This window comes from Bubalus kerabau, chromosome 4, assembly GCF_029407905.1.
Source record: "Bubalus kerabau isolate K-KA32 ecotype Philippines breed swamp buffalo chromosome 4, PCC_UOA_SB_1v2, whole genome shotgun sequence".
Taxonomy (NCBI): domain Eukaryota; kingdom Metazoa; phylum Chordata; class Mammalia; order Artiodactyla; family Bovidae; genus Bubalus; species Bubalus kerabau.
In genome coordinates this window covers 43763929-43778893 of record NC_073627.1, presented here as the reverse complement: position 1 = coordinate 43778893, position 14965 = coordinate 43763929, and the positions used below count along the sequence as shown (strand labels likewise).

General features: G+C 40.5%; 1 protein-coding gene across 1 annotated transcript; it reads left to right on the top strand.

Moving 5' to 3' along the window:
• The first annotated feature begins 1212 nt into the window (after nt 1-1212).
• CRYBA1 (crystallin beta A1) lies at nt 1213-8027 on the top strand. The gene is made up of 6 exons (XM_055579657.1): nt 1213-1243; nt 2836-2900; nt 3911-4029; nt 5370-5511; nt 7295-7437; nt 7880-8027. Exons 1-6 carry the CDS (start codon nt 1213-1215, stop codon nt 8025-8027), a joined length of 648 nt encoding a protein of 215 aa, XP_055435632.1.
• Nucleotides 8028-14965: the final 6938 nt, after the last annotated feature.

Sequence of the window (14965 nt, the reverse complement as noted above, 5' to 3'; positions counted from 1 at the left end):
ACTCTACTAGGAAGAGTTCCTTCCTCTTTCCAAGCTGCTGAGATTTTTTATAGTATCCATCACCAGAAAGAGAGTAGGGTGATACGTAATAATAAGCCTACAATGTATCAGGCAGATAGTCTCCTTTTTTTGGAGGGAGGGGGGCGGTGTTGAGAGAAGGCTGAATGACTTGCCTGGTCACCCACCCAGGGGGTTTAGGATTGGAACTCACATCCGCCAGGCTCAGAGCCCTCCTCACCCACGGCATCTTCCTGCTCCTCACAGCAGCTACGAGGCTTGAACAAGACATCCTCCCCTTCTACAAGACACCCTCCCCTCCTTCTGGGCAGGCCCCCCAATTATCCCACACTACTCTCACCAGGAGCTCTGAACTTCCAGGGAGCAATCATTTTATCTGTTAGTGTATCTTGGGTTTGAGAGACTGCTAAGGGCCGAAAGCAGTGTATCAATATTAAAACAAACACCAAAAAAAAAAAAAAAAAAAAACTTTTTAGCTCCAAATTTTAAAAAGAAAATTGCAAAATTAAAATGAATTAATATTAATATAGCACAGCTATAGGGAACTTCATGTCTACTAGGTGACTATATAATTGAATTCAACTCTTACATAGTTATTTGGGTTGGGCAAAAGCTTCATCTGGGTTTTTCTGTACCATCTTATGGAAAAACTCAAAATTTTTGTTCAACCCAATACATATAAATATGATATAGTAAAGATTTCTGAGCACACAGTGAGCTATTTTCTTTTTTTTTTTGGTGAACCACTTAAAAAAAAATAGAGTTCAGAATTGTCATAATCCTTAATTTTTAAACATCGACACAAATGTATACCCCGTATGAGAAGGGAGGTGCATTTTGATGTGTTGATATGACACAAGGTCTTAGGAAGGTCCTGGGGTGGCGAGAGGAACCTGGAGAAGAGTGGAGGACAAGAACTCACGCAGACCTGTCCTCACATCCCATCTGCTCTGAGAGCAAGTCCACAGCAGCAGGGCCCGCACTGACAGCCTGGCCCACAGCAGCGGGGCCTCCCTGGATTTCTGTATCCCAGGTTCAAACAAAGCCCTGGGGGATGCCCGCCCAGCAGGCTGAGCCACCAAAGCTCCGGGATCAGGGGGAACAAAAGCCAAGGGAAAGCAGAGTGCTGACAGGGCCAGAGGCCGCTGGCCGCGGGGCTATAAAAAGCAGGAGCCACCGAGGAAGCGGCACCAGATGGAGACCCAGACTGTGCAGCAGGAGCTGGGTGAGTAAGGCCCCAAGGGGTGCTCTGGTCTTTCCTTTCCTCCCCCTGCCCAGGACTGGGGCCCCATCTTCCTGCCTTGTGGTCAGAGCCTCTCAGGATGGCTGGAGAAGATTGGGGAACTCTGGGGGGAAGCAGACTTCTCTTGCCACCCCAAAGGAGTCACTTACATGACCATAACCACTGCCCTAGCCACCATGGCTGGGAGGGGACTTAGGGGCCCCAGAAATGACAGGCTTCTAAGGCACGGAGGGAAATTGGGGAGGGGGCAGAGGTAGGAAATGCTTGTTCAGAGGTTCAGAATGGAAAGATACATCACAGAGTTTACATGCATTCATCTCTGGGCCAATACCAGTCAGAGGGAAAAGCCATGAATGGCTGTTTTGAATTAAGAAAATTGATGCATATGTCTGCCTTTCTTCCCTCTCTCCTTGTCCCCTCCCCACTGTCCTTCCTTCCTTTACTCTTCCTATCATCTTTTCTGTCTACCTTGCCTCTATGAGCCTCAATATCCTCATCTGTAAAATGGGGATAATGACAGGGCTTACCTCATAAGTTCATTGTGAAGATTAAATGTATTCAGGCAGGTAACACATAAAGAACAAGACCTGGCACAGAGTGAGCCATGGTTGTGTGTGTGTTAGTCGCTCAGTCATGTCCAACTCTTTGGGACCCCAAGGACTATAGCCCGCTGGGTTCCTCTGGCTATGGAATTTTCCAGGCAAGAATACTGGAGTGGGTAACCATTCCCTTCTCCAGGGGATCTTCCCGACCCAGAGATCAAACCCAAGTCTCCTGCATGGCAGATGGATTCTTTACCATCTGAGCCACCAGGGACACCCTGAGCCATGGTTAAGTGTTAGCTATTATTATCATCCTCTTTTCTTTCTCACTTTCCTTCAATAAGTCTTTTGATGCCACCTGTCCCACTCCTCCAACCCTCACCATCCCAACATGGGTTCAGTGTGGTCCTCCATCAATCACTCTGGAGACCCAGTCCCTGCTCCTGAGATGTTCACCCAGGACATATTCAATAGGAACATGCATCAGTGCTGTGATGAGCGCTGGGAAGGAGGAAAGAAAGCAAGTTGCCATAGGCTGGGGAAAGCAGCAAAGTCTCGGGAAGCAAGATGGAGGCTGGGTAGGTCTAGAAGACAGAGAGGCAGGGAGGGAATGGGAGCATGGCCGTGGACAGCTGGTCAGTTTGAGGGCTAGGCAGAGCCAGATAAGAGTGAGACCACGCCTTGGTGATATGAGGGGTCTGGACCAGGTGGTTGCCAAAGGGTTTATATTGGGGTATGTGAGAATGAGGCAAGGCTATAGTAGGTGCCTGGAGGCAGGCAAGAGAGTGAGAGCCACGTTTATTAAGTGGTCCTGGTATCTGTGCAGTGCTTTATCTGCATTATTGCTTCTCATCCTTATAATAACTCTGCACATTGAAGTTTTACTGATGCAAAATGACTGAGGCTCAGCTAGTGAGAGGCAGAGTCTGCACCAAAGTCTGTTTATTGGACTTCAGGCCTCTTTTACTTTCACCCGTGCCCCTCATCCCTCACCCCAGAGGCCATGACACTGGTGTGTGTTCTGTCTTCCAGAATCCCTTCCAACCACCAAGATGGCTCAAACTAACCCCATGCCGGGGTCTGTGGGGCCATGGAAGGTAAGCCCATCTCCATCACATGGAAAAATTGAGGAATCCATCAGGGCAGGGGGTGTGATACAACCTCAGAGTAGGACCCAGAGCTATGCTTTTCCATGGGACAGTGACCAGCCAGTAAAACATCAGTTTGTAAAGGAAGGGTCCAACCAAAGTCTAGATGCTGTCTCAGGAAGGCTCTCTCAGGATGCTCCCATTTGGACAGAAGGATGATCCTGGAAACCCTTATTGGGTGGGAGATGTTATCTAGTTTTCTAGGTCAACTCTCCTCCATACTGCTAAAGTTATCTTAAAATAGAGCAGCCCAAGTGGATTATGATGTGGAGAAACTGAGGGCCCAGAAATGAGGACAGACTTGCCATCAGATCCCAAATCAATGATTGGATCATGGTTTCCTTCTGACTCCAACCTGAGGCTGACTGTAACCACTGCTTGAAGTGGCTGATCCTCAGCCACTGTTTCCCTCAGCACCCTTAACCTCCTCAGTGGATCAACTCTAAGTTTGGTTCACAGTTTTGGGAGCTGTCCTCTAGCCAGGTTCAAGAGTCAATTTCTAGTTCAGGGTATGAAAGGGGTTTATCACAACTCTCGCTTTACACATTAGGTTTCTATAGCAGGTATGGCTGAATAAGCTAAAAGTTAATTCACAGGGAGACCTTGGAGCTTCCAGAATCCTGGCTTTTGGGCCACACTTATGCAGAAAGCATGTTGGAATGAGTCCACAAATCCTTGGCTATGTCCACAGGGCCAGCTACCACGCCCAGCAGACGATTACTATCAGAAACCTGGCCCCACACCTCATCCCTATGGGCATGTGAACACTTCCAACCAGTGATATTACTTCAAACCCCTTCTTACCCTGTCTACACTGGAAGACACCTCATCAGGCCTCCTGGGCTGCAGCTAGCGATGAAAAACACTGGGTCAGACACAGGTTAAGATGTTGGCCTGGGCCTCTGTTCTTCCTGATGGACCACATTCTAGCTCTATTCTCCCATTTAATCCCATTTCAGATTACCATCTATGACCAGGAGAACTTCCAGGGCAAGAGAATGGAATTCACCAGCTCCTGCCCAAATGTCTCTGAGCGCAATTTTGACAATGTCCGGTCTCTCAAGGTGGAATGTGGCGCGTGAGTATCAACCTCAGCAGAATCTCAGGCCTCCTATTTCTGATCCCTTCAGACATGCAACCATAAAGATGGAGATCAGAGAATAAAGATCTTCCCCCAGACTCTAATTATTTCTGAGAGAGAAGCATCCATACCTAAGTAATCTCAAAAAAAATTTTACTGCATGTGCAATTCAGTAACTCAAAGCTAGAAGGAACATGAGCTTCTTCATGGCTTGGAATTGGATCTGGGGGAGATTAAAGAAATACACATCATGGAGTCAGGCAGTGAACGTTACCAGTTCTGTGCTTCTGGAGCCCATAGGCTTCTGCCTGGGGCTCTCTCAAAACAAGCCACAGGCCCCTTGAGTTTTTCTTGCCTACATAAAGTAGAGACGAAACTATCAAGCTACAGCCTCTTCACAGCTAACTCCCCTTCTACATGTCCCAGAGCAGACACTGTGAGCTAATTTCTCTATATACAAAGGAACTCAACTCCAGAGAGTCATATTAGTTTCTAGCTAGTCTTTCAGGAGTTTCTTGGTGGTGATTAGTTTCCTTGGCAAGGAAGACCCTCTCGTTTTGTTTTCCTGCTCTTGGCAGGTTAGTTGAGTCCTTCATCATCTGAAAACATTTCACTGAGCCTGAAAACACAAAGGCTAGGTCTAGGCAGAGCTGGCTGTGTATGTAGATAGGCTTCTACAAGTTGCTCACCCCCAACTTAGAGCTCTTCAACCCTCAAAGTGAAATACTTAAAGGTGTCATCGGTAACTAAGACCTGGTTGAAAAAGGTTAATCTGAGGTGTTTTAATAAATAAGGCAAAATAAATAAATCAGGCATATAGAGGTCTGCAGGAGAAAGAACCCACGAAGTGATAAGGAAACAAGAGATTTAAGTCATCCATATGCTGCTTATTCATCTCTTTGCTTCCTTAGAAAGAAGCAAATAGGTTTGGCTGGAGCCAATGCCATAGTCTGGGGTCACAAAGAGACGGACACGACCAAGTGACTGAACTCAACTGAATGCCCTAGTCACTAGATCCTGAACCTGGAGCTCTAAGTAGAGAATATAGCACCTTGAGGAGAAAGGAAATATAATTTCAGAATGACATTGCCAGTACTCATTACTCAAGCCAGTGAAGTAGACCTCTTCAGTAGACAATCCCCAAATAGATTTACAAACCTGCACAGTGCAGCTGCCAGCTCATTCCCCACCTCTTGCGATAAATGTATGACTTTGTATGGCTCTGTCAGAACTGGCTATTTAACCCACTGTTAACATCTAAAACAAAAGATGCTTTCTCCCTGCGGCCATGTAAGCTCTGAACACCATGAACAAACACCATTACTTGTCTTTGGCAGCTGGGTTGGTTATGAGCATACCAGCTTCTGTGGGCAACAGTTTGTCCTGGAGAGAGGAGAGTACCCTCGCTGGGATGCCTGGAGCGGGAGTAATGCCTATCACATCGAGCGCCTCATGTCCTTCCGCCCCATCTGTTCAGCTGTGAGTCCTTGAGATTTTCATTTCTGTGCATGTGGGGGATGGATAAGAGAGGGTGCATATGGACTGACTTTATTTCCCATCAGTTGGTTATGCTGAAATGTGGTAGGAAGAAGATAAAAGTATAAAGAGAAAAACACAAGTCTGCCATTTTATTTTTTTCTCTCCTAGACATTTTCATTAAGCCAAAAGGGTGGGCCTTCCTGGGCTTCCCTGGGGGCTGTTAGTAAAGAATTCGCCTGTCAACGCAGGCCTTGTGTCAGGAAGATCCTCTGGAGAAGGAAATGGCAGCCCATTCCAGGGTTCCTGCCTGGGAAAATCCCATGGACAGAGGAGCCTGGTGGGCTACAGTCCATGGAGTCACAAAGAGCCGGATACAACTTAGCGACTAAACAACCAAGGGCCTTCTTAGAGGTGGCAGGAAGCAGATATTCAGATCTTCAAAAGTGCAGTAGGATAATTAGAGCACTTGGCAGGCAGTAAATCCTTGAACAGTTAAATTTCAATCTATATACTATTTTACCTAGAAACAGGGAAAAGGTGAAGTAACCCTTTAGTACGTGGGATGACTGAAGAAATAGGCAAGACTCCCAGTACCTCTTATCTTTGATTCATAACTCTGTTTCTAACACTAAAGTGAAGTCGCTCATTCGTGTCCGACTCTTTGCGACCCCATGGACTGTGGTCTACCAGGCTCCTCCATCCATGGGATTTTCCAGGCAAGAATACTGGAGTGGGTTGCGGTTTCTTTCTCCAGATCTTCCCAACCCAGGGATTGAACCCAAGTCTCCCGCATTGTAGGCAGACGCTTTACAGTCTGAGCCACTAGGGAAGTCATACACTAAGCATTACTCAATTATGCATCAGAATGGGATGCTTCTCCTCTGTGGAGAACTCAAGCACAAGCAGCGTGATCTTCAGGGGTGTGCTGAACAATGATCCCTATATTGGGAATAAGGCTGGGCTGAAACCTTTTCAAATACTCATCTGTATCATGTGATTTTTCTCATGATTTTAGTTAACGATCTCATCTTAAAGTCCTACCAAAATTCAAGCAGTGGAGATGCTAAACAGCTCTAGAACTAAAAAGTATTTCCCTATCTGGATGTGTTTTCATTTTAACTCCCGATTTCCGCCCCCCTCAAATGTATACTTTACACATAGTAAAATGCACAAATTCTAACTGTATATTCTTATATGAGTTTTGAAAAATATCCATACCCACCTAATACCCTGACCAGATACAGAACAATTCCATTGCCTCATAAAATTACCTGGTGTCCCTCTCCAATTGCTCCTTTCCACTATCACTAGGGCTAATTTTGCCCGTTTCTGAACTTCATAAAGGTCAGTCTCTGCCTTCTCAATGCTTGTGTAGTCCTCATGTCCCCTACCAGACACGTTTTTTCCAATGCTGTGTGCGTGTACCCACCCCACCCCCAACACACACACAGACTTACTTTTCCTCTCAACTTGTAGAACCTTTTCCACATTAGTATTAATCCTTAGTCAGCTGTCTCAACTATTTTTTCCTGCTGTCATATTTTCTTTCACTGGTCTCTTGTGGTTCCAAACGATACCAGTTATTTGTACATTTTTAATGTCATAGTATTAAACTGGATTATACAGGATTACGGGTAGTTTTTTAAATCTCTGTATTGCATGAAGTATTTTTACATGCACTTTCTTCTGTAAACCAGGGGCATTTTGAGTTTGACAAATGTAAAGAATTATGATGACAAGCCTCAACACTGGTGCTAAACTGAAAAAAACTTCTGTATTACAGAATCATAAGGAGTCTAAGATTACCATTTTTGAGAAAGAAAATTTCATTGGACGCCAATGGGAAATCTGTGATGACTACCCCTCCTTGCAAGCCATGGGTTGGCCCAACAACGAAGTTGGCTCCATGAAGATACAATGTGGAGCGTAAGTGCAAAAAACAGGGTTGGAGCACATTTCAAAAACTCTTGCAGTTGTAAACCTTATGAATATTAATGTATCAATGGTCGTGTATTATCTGAATTCACACATTGATGTCCCATTAGTATGACCGTCACATTCTAGCTATTAGAACTCTGAATCTCAAGTTTTTGGTACCACTATCATTAACCTCAGTTTTTTCTCCCCCAAACATTCCACTACAGAAGGACTCAACGTTGACTATTCTCATACCTCTTTTCCACAACTTTCAGCTGGTTGTAGGCACCTGTTCATACATGCTGCCTGATAATATTTAGGATTGCTATTAATTTTTAAGCCTAAAAGCATTCCATACTATTGCGTTAGGGAAACCAGAGGCTCAGGTTTGGGGGATGTTTACCAGGTCTCTAGCTAGTTTTAATAACCTGATATCCTCTGGGTCTTCCAGCTGGGTTTGCTACCAGTATCCTGGGTACCGTGGCTATCAGTATATCTTGGAATGTGACCATCATGGAGGAGACTACAAACACTGGAGAGAGTGGGGTTCTCATGCCCAGACTTCCCAGATTCAATCCATTCGCCGTATCCAACAGTAGTGGATTAAAAGCTCCAAGTAAGAATTCCTCAAGCATGAGACCTTCCTAAACAATCTAGAATAAAATATATGTTCTGCTGATATTGCTTCCAAATGTTAGCTGCTGAAATACACAATAAATGTCATTAAAAAAAAAAAACCCCAACAACTTTGTAGACTGAATGCTTTATAGAAATCACATTTACATGGCTAAGAATCTTTAAAGACAAGCTTTCATAAAACCCCAAGTTCCCTTTGGTGTCCTTGCAAGTAAGTCATTACGAGACCAAGGACAATGGTCCTCTATTTCAAAGAACATTAAAGCATATAACCCAAATCTATCAGTCTATATAGTGACAGACACACTTTTGGTAATTGTTTTTCATCTTTTCTCTTTTTCTCCTTACTCCCATTCTAACACTGATGTTAGCACTGCTATTTTTTCACCTGTGACAGATCACTGCTAAACAAACTTAGGAAGCTTCTCAAATTGTCACACTGTTTAGCTCAATTTTGGCTTATTTCAACTGTAAGAACATAAGGCTCGGTGTCATGACAAAACACAGCATAGCTGTTCTCACAGAGGTGATTTTTCCATACATATGCAAATTCTAAGCACCTTAATAATCTGATTAGGAATTTATGACTATGCTATATTTAAGCCTTAAATTATTTGTACATTTGACCCATTTAAAAAATATTACCAATGTCACAATCTTACCTTAGTGCTCAGTACATTTTTTTGAATTAAAGCACACAAAAGATGATAACACAAACACCTTGGAAACTTTAAAATTTTTTATTCAACAATGTACACTTATTGTCTCTTAATTTGATCTACAAATTTCTCAAGTTTTTTTTTTTCTGATAAAATAAGTCAATCTGGGTATGGATGTAGAGTGCTTGTAATTTATATTTTTAAAACACTGAACATGAAGTAAGACATCAATAAAGGAAGATCATCACGTAACTGACACTTCCTCAGAATCCATGACATCAAAAACAGCTATGGCAAATACCTAAGCATTTAGCAAAAGAGGAAATCTCTGGCCACTGCTCTTATTATCTAGAAAAGGCCTATCTTTTTGATTGGGCAAAACAAACACTTAAAGGACATTTTTAAAATTGGGAGACAGAAGGGAAAAATCCTCTCACATAATTGTAGCCCACTAATTGTCCCTTCCCCCAGATTAAGAGGTAACAGCTCCTAAGTGCTAATGCACACAAGACACAGAAACTACTTCTCTCCTCCAATACATTCCAAGACTGAACATGTGAACTACTGACAGATGCTGAGGAGTAGCCATAACCATCAAAGATGATGCTATACTCCTGCATTCATGCCTTTTAAGGCCATGCATTATGGGCCACCTTTTGCATTCTGACTAGTAGACTTCATTTTTAACTGTCACTTCCAGGGAAGACACAGAAGGGCGGGCTTGCTGTGTTTTCAGTCAACAACATACATTAAGAGCACACTTGATGATAGAGAAGGTAATCCTCTTCTATACATAGGAAAAACATAAAACGGAAATATTTCTTTTATATCTAGGAGCAAGGGGAAAATACCATTAGTATTATCTCTACTTAAACATATTAGCCTCTTCTACGAAGGTCCGGAAGAAAATACAAAACAATCTTTTAAAAGATGATTTGACAAAACCTGGCCAGTACATCTACACAATCCTTTAAGTACACAAACATGTGAAGTAAAGCTATTTAGTACATGCAGACTGCAGCAATGAAATCAAATCAGCTCAATTTCTAAACTTGTTCTAATCAGCTTGGGCAGTTTTAAAGAGATACACATTATCTTTAACTTGTGCTTTGATCTTTAAACAACTGAATGATTCTAAATCTCAAGTCAATCATTCAGTAAACCAAAATTTATGCTAAAGCAAAGGTAAAAAGCTCATCCTACCTTTAAACCAGGTTTAAGACATAAAATTGTCACAAAACTCCATGTGGTAAAGGTCCTTCCTTCATTTCAGTTTCAACCACTTTTCATTTCTATTTGATCAAATAAACCAAAATTTCATTGGAGTATCCAACAGTTTGTAAAGCTGATAAAACTGCCCTGTTTCAAAAAAAAAAAAAAAGCCCTTTAGCAGACACGAGTCAAGCTCTCATTTTAAAACTATGTTATTAAAATAGGTGCCAATTTTTCTCTCTTCTAGTTCCAATGATGAACTAGCCCAGAACTCTAACTTTGAGCCATGTTTCTACAGATGGTAAAGCTAAGAGCAGCAAAGTAATAAGGATAGGTCACTTTTGGTAATGACACACAAATTAAACTTTCAAAACATGTGCATAGCTTTATTCATCTACTTAGATCTAACCTTTTCATGGAGCTTCAGCAAAATTCGAGTGTGCAAAATGCATTCTAAAACGTAATGCAAGCAAAGCTTTTCACATTTACACTGGCAGAAAATACAGAGAAACTAACAAGCCACAGTAGGGAGAGTTCAGATCTTTTCTTTTTTTAATGACAAGAATTGCACAGTTCATTATTTTGAGACAATTGTTGCAGACATAAATATTTAAAATTTTCTAAGCAAGGTGCTTTAACAATAAAAAATTTTAAAGTTGGGAAGAGCCAATAACTTGGATCATAGCTCACAAAGAATTCCAAATTAAAGTGGACTCTTATCTCCCTAGATTTTGCAAACAATGCTTTTTATAACACTTTATAACACTAAGGGAACAGCAAGCTGAAACTTTTTTTCAAAGCACACAAGTGGTGTCATCACATTACTTGAAGAAGGTGCTGAGCGGGGAGGGAAGGGAATTATCTTTTTACTATTTCCCACTACAGAACAGCCACTAACAGACTAAGAACAAAACGAAAAAAGAAAAAGAAACAACCAAAAGAGTAACTTAAATCACCAGTTTATAAAACAGTTCCAGTTTGTGACAAGATCTATAACAGAGAGCACCAGTTGGGCAATAGAATGAACATCTCATACTGCATAAAAATTAGTGAGGTGGTTAAGAACCATCAACTATCTCAGGCATTGTAACATGGCCTTTCCAATTTTATTGTTTTTTTAAAATATACATGCAAGGCACATTGATATAAAAATAGATCTCTGGCCAACAAATATATTAAATAAGCAAATTAAAATTTTGGCTTTGCAATATTGGCAACATCAAAATATAATCAGATAGCTTTGGACCACGTATCTTTCTCATATTCCTCCACCCCATTTGGTGTTTTTCCTCCATCATAATTGGGTTCAATCTCCTTCAAGTATGTGCTTGAGAAATGACTTTTCCTCATGTCAAGTAGCAAGTTTATCTTTGCTAAGTAAAAATACACTAGAGAAGCAGAATAGTTGGTTTTGATTGATTTGACTAAACTAAATCAGATTGGCTTGGGGCAATGTTACTTCTCCTTTGTATACAAACAAACTGCCCAGTATATATAGTAGACAATTGATTTCTTTCCAGAAGATCAGCAACAAACCAGTACTACTATTTCCTTTAAGCCATTCTTCCCAACTTCTCTTTTTGAGGCAGAGGGAATAATAGAAGCAAAATTAAAAGATTTTCAGTAGTAGAAGACATTTTAAGGCCAAAATGTGTAATACTAACAGAATTTGTATTTTCCTAAGTTAATATCCTTCACAGGCCAATACCATAAAAAACTTTTTGTACTGATCTCCTCCCAAAGGGAATTTTAAAATCCAATCACTTTTGCTAGTGGCTGTGCTACAGGAAAGGTAATCAAAGCAACCTATAAAGGTATGGTATATAGTCACGTAAAAAGTGCATCACATTCTTGATTTTTCAGTTTCTCATAGCAGCAGCAGGATTATTCCAAGACAGAAAATAGTTGTATTTTCATCCTAAAATGCAACAATACCTAATGAAATGTATTCAGTATCATGAAAGGATTTTCCTCCATGGAGGATAAATGAAACAGATTAATAAGACAAACAGGGGCAAACTAAAGGCATTCATTCATATTTACATATTAAAACCACTTTTGTTAACACCAAATCTTTACACCTAGCAAAAGTAATATTTAAGGATAAAGCAGACATTACTAAAGCAGTATCCATTTTTGGAGCCTAGTTTAGCACCTGAGGAGAGGATATATGGAAAGCTATAATTTACCTCAAGTTGGTTTGTTGGTCTTTAGAATAAAATTTCAATATGCAATCAAAGTGAAACTGGATTGGAAAATAAATGTTTGCAGCTATTTTAATAAGGCTGTACAAAAGGGATACTGCAGTATTATAAAATGGCTTTAGAACTCTGGACATAAAACTTTATAGGGAAGTACGAATCAGCAATCCCATTTGTGAGGACGGCTGTTTCATACATTTCTAGCCCGGAATTGCTATTTGACTCTCCCAGTAATGCAAAAGCAACATACCATTCATACTTCACTGGGTGTTTTTGTTGTGCAGACAATTTAAAACTTCTATTTGTAAGCTCCTTCTTGAGTAGCAGAATGGTGTGGAATTTAATTAAAACCCAGTAAACTTTGAGTGATGTAAATTTTGCTTTTGAATGAAGCCAATGACTGACTCATCCTTCTTTAAACCAACCCATGGTGGTCCTTGTTCTCACACATCTGAACAGATTGATGTATATTTTTAAAAAAAACATTTTAAGATAATTAGAAGCAGAAGCTCAACTTTCTCACTATAAAAGAATCCTGGTGCTCTGTCAATTAGTTAATGAAAATAACATCTTTATTAAGAACTAATAACCTAATGCTCTCTGCAAACATAAAGCAGCTTTTCTCCTAGTCTTATCCTCTGGCCCCTCCCCTTAAACAAGTTAACACTTTGGGTGGGGGGGAAGATGAGCAAATTCTACCCTTTCTTTTAAAAATTCAACAGTAAAATTATGGGTAGGACTACTGAAAGACACTGCCTGATCAGAATCTACAACTGGTGCAGCATTAACGAACTTGATCATAACATGTATTTGTTCCACTATAGTCTGTTGTACACAGTTAGCACAGGTATACAAGAGGGATCATGTGTTATTTGAGGATATGGCCCAGCGATAGAACTATACTCATAATCCTTGGAAACTGTGGACTTTTAATCTATTTCTAGAACTTGAGGAAAAAAGTCTTGAAACGATGACTTCCTCCTTAGAGGAGTTTAAAATCAAACAATGTTCTCTTCCCAATTTCCTTGACTGTGGCCATTTGGTACATCACAAATTTCACACTAAATGGCTTTTTTGTATTTTAAAAAGTTTACAGCAAAAAATAAACCATTAGATGCCTCCAGTTGGGTTAGCAACAAGCCTAACAACCAAGCACGAAACTACTGCTGCTATGTAATGTTTTGTGAAGAAACACATTTTGTCTTGTGGACAACACTCATAATTGAGGTTTGCCGTATTTCCCCTAGAAACTGTTATTTGAAAAAACAATGCAGCACTTTTTTTTTTCCTTTATAAAGTTTTTGCCAAGATTCTGTGATTAGGAAAGCAGATGATTAAGGAAAACAGCAAAATTCTAAACCTCTCCAGCCATTTATTTCAAGAAAAAACAAACTGGCATTAACAAATTCCTAGTTATTGTCTATCCCCTCCTAGAAAGTAGAGGAGGAAGTGCTAACTATAGATGCTGTAAATACACTGTATGTGAAAGCTCATTACTAAAGTCAGAGTAAAGGCTATGGAATTAACTTCAGTTCATTAAAGTGGGGTGAATGAAGAGAAAGATAAATACACCCTGTCTTTTGAGGGGAAGGGGAATTATTCAAGACATCTACGAGAGTGGTATGTGACGCAGACACCTACAATCAAGGCAGATTTAAAAAGAAATCTTCACCCATAATTAGTATCTTCATAGCTATTAAAAAAATAGGTCATGATTTCATTCTTAGTGCCATTTTTCAAATACTACCCTTTTAAGGATTAAAACCACCTGACTTTATTCTGTGTAATGAAAACAAATGGCACAAAATAAATACAAGTTCATTCTCTGAATACTAATATAATGTCTTACACACATTCACTTACTAATTTTTAATATTTCCTTCTCTCACACACACACAAGCACTCAACAAACACACAGACACACACCTTTTCAGTCTTTATAATGGAGGGATGTTAAAAATCCCCTCTAGACTGTATTTGGTTTATGCTACAGTACTAATACTCTGAGTTGAAGAAAAATTCTTTATACCGAACAATAACACATCAACGTTATTTAAATGTGCTAAATTAATCACAGCTGAAGTTTAGAAGCTTACACAAAATAATCAGGAAACAGATCAACTCTTTAAGATTTTTTTTTTTTTTTTTAATAAGTGCTCTGTAAGGAATTGTGTGAGGACCTAAGAAGAAAGATTGCGACAAGTAGAGTTAAGTGTTACCAAACAGCACAAAGGAGATATGTCCCAAAGTCCTGCTTGTACCTAGGCAAGTAAGTCCATTAACCCAATGCCCCCAAAATACTGACAGTTAATATGATGGGGCACTAGGGTTCCAGAAGGTAAAGAGACATCCCTAACTCTATACCTCTAACCATATAATGAAGGAAATTTCAGTGGGGGAAATCAAAGTGAAATGTTGTGTTGTTTCCTTTAGAAGGGAGACTCAAAGACCTTTGGACAAACAGAGAAGGGAGACATTCTCTTTTTGGCTTCTCTAAACAGAGAGGCCTGAGGGATACGGAAGGGAAGTAGGAAAGCAACAACAGCCTGTCAAAGATATTTTGAAGATAAACATTGCTTCTAAATTAAAAATTCAGATGGGGGCTGTTTTTCTAATTCCTTTCAAAATATATATTCGTTCAACCTCTGTATATCACAAACCCAGAAAGTTTCTTGTGAGTTGTGAGACAGAAGAGCTTTCAAATACCAGGCAAGCAAAATGGATGTTTAAAAAAAGGGGTGGGGGGCGGCGGGGAATGAGGACGAGAAGAGAGGGAGAGAATCTGGCCCTAAGGCGACAAGTGGTTACACAAGGCAATTGAACACACAG

Bases quoted from the DNA above. Each gene is read 5' to 3' on its own strand.
- CRYBA1 (XM_055579657.1), top strand. From the start codon at position 1,213: ATGGAGACCCAGACTGTGCAGCAGGAGCTGG. The intron at 5,512-7,294 runs GTGAGTCCTTGA...TCTGTATTACAG, and splicing joins TCCGCCCCATCTGTTCAGCT to AATCATAAGGAGTCTAAGAT. The intron at 7,438-7,879 runs GTAAGTGCAAAA...TGGGTCTTCCAG, and splicing joins ATGAAGATACAATGTGGAGC to CTGGGTTTGCTACCAGTATC.